Genomic DNA, 8,168 nt, shown 5'->3' with positions numbered 1-8,168 from the left:
AGAGCCTCCCAGAAGCAAAAGCTAATGCAAAGGCTTTGAGGTAGAAGCTGCTTGGCTCCTTTGGGGTCAGCAAGGAGGCTGCGTGGCTGGGGACAGTGAGGGAGGGGAGGGCTGGGAAGTCAGACGGGGCCTGGTGGAGAGTGCCTTCTAAGCCACACACAGGCCTCTGGCTGTTACGCTGTGTGTACAGAAGCCATGGCGGGGGGGGGGGTGTTAAGCAGGAGAGGGACAACATTGGACTTTTAAAAGGCTCGCTCTGGCTGACCTGTGGCCCCTGGGCTGCTGCAGGGGAAGAGTGGGAGCAGGGAGAAGAGGGGGCTCAGACAGGGTGGTCGCAGGAGCTGTGAGGAGTGGTCAGGTTTTGCCTGGCTGGCCAGCAGGCTCAACAGAGGGTTGGACATGGGGTACGAGAGGGAAAGAGGCAAGAAGTCAAGGCTAACCTGGCTTTGGAGGTTGCACAGCTCAGCCTCCGAGCCTCTGTCTCCTCATTTCCTTTCCCACGTGAGACAGCGCCACAGCTCCAGGCTGGCTTCTCTCTGAAGCTGTTCTGCCTGAGGACACTGGGGACAAGGCGGTGGCTAACACTGGTGGAAACATCTCGGTTCTTGTTTGACTCCTCAGGACCAAAGGAGGCTGTTGATCACACCCGCCTTTCTGGTACTTTCCCCTTGCTTTGCTTCCAGGGCTCACAAGAAAAACTGGTAAAGGGCAATCTGAGAAGTTTAGATCAATGAAGCAACAGTTCTGGCGTGACAGCTGCGCATCCAGCCAGTTCTAGGTGCTGAGGACACAATGAGCAAAACAAAGTCCCTGGTCGCATGCGACTTGCTGTCTTGGGTGTTGCTCAAGTTAAGCCCGACACGTAGTTGCCCAGGTGATACCTGTGTGCAGAACAGAGGCTGATCGGGTCGGGGGCACAAGAGGGAGGCCGAGATGGAGATGAGGCCCAGGGGGCGTGGCTGGTGGAGCAGAGTGTGGCCCGGGTGGGCTGGGAGTGGGGCAGTGCCACAGATAAGGTAACAGGCAACATTTGTACAGGCTCGGGAGTGGCCAGGAAGATAGGGGCCACCTGGCTGCTGGGGTAGCTGTGGGAACAGGGAGGGATGGTGGCCCCGGGGCCCGCCCTGAAGAATTTGCAAAGAATCAGGGCCTTCCCACACCTTGGGGAGGCGCCACCCCCTCGTGCTGTGTGGACACCTGCCAGGGAAGGGGGTTCTCTGGCACGGATCTCTGCTCCTTTCGTGACCCGGGCCTGTGTGGGTTCCAGCACAAAAGTGGGTCTGCCTGTGTGCCGTGGTGTGCTGCGGACAGGGCCAGCCCACCTCTAGCTTCACTGCTCCAGTGCTCTATCTGCAAAGTCTAAATTTAGGCGAAGGAAGGAAGGAAAGAAGAAAGGAAGGAAGGAAGCCCCCTTGGTTTCCTCTGGAGAGGAGGGCGGTGCAGGAAAGGGCCTGGGCTGGCGCTTCTTACCCCAGCTGCCCTGGATGGGCACGTGGGCACACGGGCAGTCTGTCTGGCTAGGGTTCCCCCATCCCAGATGGCTGTTTGGAGGGGAGAGAGGAGCCATACCCTGATAGTGGCAGCTGCTCTGGGACGCCTCCTTCCTGCGCAAGTCTGCAGGTCTGGGCTGAGCCAAGCAAGCGGGGAGTTCCCCCTTGGGCACTTGGCGGGAGGCTGGACCAATGGGGCCGGGAGACTGCTGGGAGGTTCCGGCCCCCTCCCCCATTCAAGACAGTGACGGCTGCCAGGGTGAGGGAGCGCCCGTCCAGGGCAGCTGGTGGCAGAGCCAAGAGCTACAGGAATCCTGCGTGGCCTGGCTGGGTGGGAGAGATGGAGACGCGGCGAGGAGGGTAAGAGACGACACAGGCCACGCTGGCTCCAGATCAGGAAGTTTTATTGCTGACATGCAGGAAGAGTCCCCATGTAGTACAAAAATATGACTTTATACAAACTTTTTTGTGACTTTTCCCGTTTTGCTTTTTTACAATAGGACTTCTCTCAGCGTGTGACCCCCAGTGAGGGCAGACCCAAACTCCTCTCATTTGCTTTGCCAGAAATTAACCAGACACGTGGGCTGACCTTGGAAGGGACCAGTCTGTCTGACAGGCTTTGCAGACCTGGAGGATATTGCTTTGAAAAGGAGAAAGACCACCAGGCAAGCAGGCCCGGAGGGTCTGGGCAGGCTGCCGGACAAGGGGCTCGGGTGAGGCCCTCACGGGAGGACAGTCACAGGGGCTGGGAGCCCTGGGCCGGACTGCATTTCTACTCCTTCAGGAGACTTCTTTTTGAAATAAATATAGAAAAGAGGGCATCCCGCCCCCCGCCCCCGCCCCTCCCCACCCCAGCACGAGACCCTGGCTCTCAGCAGCTGGACGGCTGAGGCGGGCTGAGCCGGTGCTCAGGGGAGTAAGTGCTGGGCTCAGGCGGGCTCCCACGGACCCACTGAGGCAGAGGCGCGAGGCGCCCACGTGCTGGGATGGGGGCATAGGGAGGAAGGGGCGTGGGCGGCCCTGCTACTGCTGGCAAGAGGTGGCCCCATTTTTTCCAGATGGGGAAACTGAGGCACAAGGAGGTTTGGGACCTTGCCCAAGCCACTCACAGTGAGTCAGCTTTTGGGGAGGGGGCAGCTCACACCCTGGGAAACAAGGTCACACAGGCCTCTGTCACCTCCCCACTGGGGAGAAGGCAGGCAGGAAGGGCCCGAGGGCCCAGGGCTGCCTGAAGGGGAACGCTCAGCTGCTCTGAGGGGTCTGGGGAGGGCAGGCCAGGGGAAGGTCTTTGCTTGGCACTGGGCAGGGCCAAGTCCAGTGTGGGAGAGCAGGAAGGAGGGCATTCTGGTGAGAACAGCGTTTCTGGCAAGACGGGCATCCACTTCAAAATCTCGGCTCAAAAAGGGCAGCAGGGCTGTTCTCAAGCCAGGCTGGGCCCCCCAGTCCCTACGATTCTCCCCACAAGCCCTGCAGCCCCCAGGAAGGACCCTGGCGCCCCTGGTGGTCTGCTGGGAGAGACACCACCTCTATTACGAGGCAGGGGCGGGAGAGGAGATGCCCCCACGGTTCTCTGAACACAGAGGAGTGAGGGGAGCGAGACGGCGTGCAAACAGGGCCGCCTGTTCACAGCTGGACCAGAGCACCCCTCACCAGCCCCCCACCAGGCACCCTTCCCATCCATGTCGGCATCACCTCAGTACCACGGTGAGGGGTGGAAGAGGAAACCAGGGCTGAGGCGGGTGTACAGCACCTCAGAGAAGCTGAGATGGGAGAGGAAGAACCAAGTGTGGAAAGGCCTCCGCATCACCAGAAACAAGGAGGGACTGGCGGGCTGGAGGTGGGAGGGGACCGGCCAGAAGGGGCTTCTGAGCCTGGGGGCGAGGAGGGGGCCCATCGGGGGCTGTGGACTCCCTGCTGTCCAGCCAGGCTGGGGGCAGGGAGTGGCATGGGCCGAGCCACCTAGAGATGGGAGAGAAGTTGGTTTCAGTACAAAAATAAATACATTTGAATTCTGCTTAAGATGAGGTGACAGTTTTCCAAAACTTGGACCGAGGGGCCTGGGGTCAGAAGGGGAGGGAGGAAAACAGACTGCGAGGGGCCTGGGAGGGCGGTGGGGAGCGGGCATTCATGTTGGGAGCCAGCAGCGAGCTGCACTTTCAGCTTATGTGGACTGTGGGGGGCAGCTGCCCCCGGGGGTCAGTGGGTCGGTCGGGCCCCGGGCGGGCGGGCTCCCTCCTCCTCCCTCTCACTCAGTCCAGAGACAGCATGGTTAAAGAGACAGAGGTAGATTAAAACGTCATGATTAAAAGCAGATTAGTTATCTAGGCTTCTCAGATTAAAAAACCAAACAATCAAGCAATCATTCCAAAAGGTAGCTTCGTGGTACCTCTGCTGACCCCATGTGTGACCTGGGCTGTCCCTGCCCCGTCCCCGGTGCGGTCCAGGAGAGAGTTCAGCACTACGGGGCCCAGCCGGGCAGCCAGGCTGTCGGCTGGGGGCCGGGAAGAGGTGGTGGGTGGTGCCGGTGCCCCTGCCCGAGGCTGCTATTTCCGCAGGTAGCGCTGCGCCAGGATGGCTGCGTCCAAGGGGTTCACGGGCTGCGCGTCGTGGCCCAGCCGTCGCACGGGCGGCACGCTGCCCAGCTGCCGCCTGGGCCCCCAGCTGCGGGCCTCGTGCACGGAGCTCTTCTCCTCGGCCAGCAGCAGCTGCTGCCGCATGTAGTTCTCAAACTCGTACTGGGAGCACTCCTCTGTCACCTTCGCCTGCGCAGCAGAGAGAGACCCACAGAGCCCGGCAGAGAAAGCGAGCGAGCGAGAGAGGCGGAAATGCAAGAGGGAAGAGCGGGGCAGTGTCAGCTGGCCGCCTCAAGGGCCTCCCTCCCTAGGCACCACACCCTTGGGCCGGATCTAGTGGCCCAGAGTGTGGGTCCCGGGAGCCCTCCAGCCAACCTGGACCTCGCCTTGCTGGCCACCCTGGGCGTCACTCAGACCTGTGATCTCCCGTAACTCACTGACCTTGGAAGAGGTCCCTCAGAAGGCTTAGTGTCCCACCCACCTCCGTGAAATGGGGCAGTAGTCTCCCCTCACAGAGGCTCTCGAGGGACCGGGGCAGGTATAGTGTTAAGAGAGCGGCCTGGGGCTGGGGTGCTAGCACCTGGGCAGCCCTGTTTCTCCGTCTTGTCCCAGGCTGAGCCCCCTGGGACAGCCCAGGCACAGTCACAAACTGAAGTGGGCGGTGCCTGTGCTCATCATCAGGGGGGAGAGCAGGGCTGTGGACTCAGACTTGGGTTCAAGGCTCAGCCACTGCTTCCAAGCTGTGCGACTTGGGGACAATTACCTCTCTGAACCCATTTCCTCTTTAGTGAAATGAGATAAGAACACAGGACACATAGGCCTGTAGTGTGGATGGAATGAGGCGTACTGGGGGAGCACTCACTACATGCTAGTGATGATTATTTTTAGCTGCTGAACAGCCGTGGGAGGGGGTGGGAGCTGGGGGGCAGGGCCTGGAACTCTCTCTTCGAGGGCCAAGAGGCTCTGCTGCAGTCCCAGGCTGGCTCCGTCCGGTCCTTCCTGCCCAGTGCTTGCTGTGGGACTCCAGGGTGGCCCAGAGAGGGAGGGTCCTTACAGTTGCCCTCCCCAGGCTCGGCCAAGCCCTGCCCTCCAGGACGCACCCTAAGATCACCCGCTAGCTGCTGCCTTGCGCCCTGGTCTCCGCCCTGACCCCGGGCCCAGCACTTTCTCCAGTGCAGGCAACAGGGGAGGAGAGAAAACTGGGAGAAAATGAATCATCTGAAAAACTAAAAGCAGGAAGGGCAAGAGAGAACGCTGTGAGTCAGATGGGCAGACCAGTGTGACCGTTTAAAGGGCCGGCATATGGCAGACCCAGGGCCTGGGCAGGAAGAGGAAACCGAGGGAGGGCCAGGCTGAGCTGCCGTGAGGCCTCCCCACCGTGGGGCCTCCTCCTCGACCACCTCACAGCCCTTCTCTCAGGCCACAGAACTGCCAGCTGAGCCAGACCCAAGGCAGGCCCCAGGCAGCTCAGGCTGAGGACTTAGGCCTGTCTTTCCCAGCTCCAAGGGCTGGGGAGAGGCCAAGGAGGCCCTGGCTGGGAAAGGGGCCGAGGGGGCCCTGCAGCCCTGCCCTCCCCAACTCACCTCCTGGGAGCTGTCTGCGTTGCTCATTTGGTCATCGATGTCAGGAACCACCTGCAAAGGCCCGCTCAGAGAGGACAGGGACTGCCTGCAGGGGAGGCAGGTAAGTCAGGCTGGCTCCAGGTATATAGATACATACACACACACACACATATTGGCCACGAGGCTTGTGGGATATTAGTTCCCTGACGAGGGATTGAACCCAGGCCCTTGGCAGTGAAAGCGCAGAGTCCTAACCACTGGACTGCCTGGGAATTCCCTCACCCAATAAATGGGGGACAATTTCCACCTCGCAGGCTGTGGTGAGAACTCAGTGAGATAACACCCATCCCATAGTTGGCATGGACTGGCACGCAGGAGATGCTCAACGCTGAGTTCTGCCTGCACCCTCCCAACCCTGCCTATCAGGAGAATCTGGAGATCTGACTCTGACTGGAGGAGAAACGGGCCCAACCTCAGGCTACTTTTCTGGGGGGGCAGGACAGTTCCTACAGGTGGGCAGAACCCGGCCTTGCCCCTGCCCACTCACCAAGACGCAATGATGGCACTGAGGGCCTCCAGGACGTCGGCAGCAGCCAGGCGCTGCTGGGGGTCGAGGACCAGCAGTTTCCGGATGAGACACACGGTGTTCTCAGAAACCCGCCCATCCCTGATGCAGGAGAGAAAGAGGGAGAGGCTCAGGCGGGGTGGGCTGGTGCTGGGTCTTGGACCCAGGACTCTAAGCCTCACTGTGTTGTTTCCAGCCCTCAAGCCTGAAGGGCTGGACTCCAGGGAGGGAGGACTCACTCGGGGATGGTGTACTCGGCGGCCTTGATCTTGCGGAAGAGCTCCTGCGGGATGCTGTCGTAGAAGGGGAACTGGCCGTAGAGCATGGTGAAGAGCACCACGCCCAGGGCCCACATGTCGCTCGGCTTGCCCCGGTACGGCCGGCCTGCAGGGCACACGGACACACGCACACTCAGCCCAGGGCTGGTGGAGAACGGCCCTGGCACTCCCTCGGCTAACTGGCTTCGCGCCTGAAGTCCCACCCACAGGACCCCTCCGCCTTGGCACCCTCACTTCCAGTCAACCCCCGCCCCATGCGTCCTCCCAGAGCAAAGCCGCACGGGCCCAGTCCTTGAGCTTCCGCCATGCTCGTTCCTCCTCCGCTCCTCAGGCTGGTTCCCGCTCGTGCTCTGGAGACCTAGCTCCACAGGGGGATGCCCCGCCTTGGCGTGACCCCTGAGGGGAAGGGGTCACACCTGGCCTTGTGCAGCCCACCCTCCTGGGCACATTTCACGCCTCCTCCTCACAGCACCAGCCCTGCTCTACTGACTGCCAGCTCTCGGGCGCTGGTCCGGCCTCTGCAGCAGACGAGCTCTCCCAGGAGCTCTAACTCTCCCAGGAGCTTTCCCTGAGCTTTGACTTTTGAGGGAACAGTGAACTTCAAGCTTTCCTTTTGGTAATGACGATGCCAGCTACGGTTTATTGAGCCAGACACTGGGTTATGGCCTTATTTAATCCCACAGGGACCTAGTGAAGTAGGGGCTATTATCATCCCGATTTTATAGATCAGAAAATAGAGGCCCAGAGAGGTCAGTGCCTCTCCCGAGGTCACACAGGTATTAACAGACTGTGAACTGTGAGGGCAAGGCCATGGCTGCCACTTCACAGCTCCATGCCCGGTGCTGAGGCCTGAGCTTGGCACACAGTCAATGAAAGGCAGACCTGGGATCCAAACCCGCTTGAGCCACCCCACGTCATCCTCTTAACAATGTAGGGAGGCAGGACTGTTTTCAGCTTTTAACCCACAAGGAGACTGAGGCTCAGAGAGGGGCGGTGAGGGCCAAAGTCACACAGCTGGGTATTAACAAGGCCAGTCCCAGAGCCCAGGTCTCTGGTCTCCCAGTCCAGGTCTCTTTCTGATGCAGGGGGTTCCTCTGTTTCATCCTTCAAGACTGGCATGAGTCTGGACGAGCCAGAGAGAGAGGCCGAGGGCAGCAGGTGGGAGCGACTGCACGTGGAGGCCACCCCAGCCTGGTACTGCTGAGGAGGCCTGACCAGAGGCAGCCCATCCACCCCCAGGCCTGCATACAGTCACAGACCGCACCTCTGACACAGCTCTGGCTCTGTCAACTACAGGGATGCTTTCGGGACTCTCAGGGAGGGTATCCAGGCTGGGCTGGGCTGGTGGGGGAGGGGTGCTCAGGGAGTTGGGATGCACCCCTGGCACCCAGATCCTTCTAGCAGAGGCCACAGGGACTCCACCCAAAATCCCCAGGCCTGGAGAGTGGCACCACTGCCCTCTGCAGAGGTAGCCCTGGGAGAGGCCTGATGCTCCAGCAGAACCCTCAGCTGGGAGAAGGCCTCCAAGGAGATCGCAAATGCTCGTGGCAAGTTAGAGCAGCCTGCTCCACAGGAAGACACGTGACAACTCGGGAAGAGGCTGCTTCTGCCCCTGTGAGGAGGGAGGCACACGTGTGAGTGCTGGGGTAATGGGCCCTGTAGACAACCCTGAAACCTTCGCATCGCAGGGATGGGAGCGG

At 60.7% G+C, this 8,168-nt stretch overlaps 1 protein-coding gene across 4 annotated transcripts in view; it reads right to left on the bottom strand.

Moving 5' to 3' along the window:
• Window positions 1-1,877: 1,877 nt before the first annotated feature.
• STK40 (serine/threonine kinase 40) overlaps window positions 1,878-8,168 on the bottom strand; it is a 38,457-nt gene continuing 32,166 nt past the window's right edge. For all 4 annotated transcript variants that reach the window (XM_033422138.2, XM_033422136.2, XM_004266453.4 and 1 more), the window contains 4 exons: window positions 6,430-6,574; window positions 6,173-6,292; window positions 5,647-5,731; window positions 1,878-4,252 (listed from right to left, as the gene is read on the bottom strand). In XM_033422138.2, coding sequence (XP_033278029.1) covers window positions 4,034-4,252; window positions 5,647-5,731; window positions 6,173-6,292; window positions 6,430-6,574 — 569 coding nt within the window. In that variant the 3' untranslated portion in view covers window positions 1,878-4,033. The remainder of the gene's footprint in view (window positions 4,253-5,646; window positions 5,732-6,172; window positions 6,293-6,429; window positions 6,575-8,168) is intronic.

Source organism: Orcinus orca, chromosome 1 (assembly GCF_937001465.1).
Source record: "Orcinus orca chromosome 1, mOrcOrc1.1, whole genome shotgun sequence".
Classification (NCBI taxonomy): domain Eukaryota; kingdom Metazoa; phylum Chordata; class Mammalia; order Artiodactyla; family Delphinidae; genus Orcinus; species Orcinus orca.
This window is presented reverse-complemented; position numbering and strand designations above follow the sequence as displayed.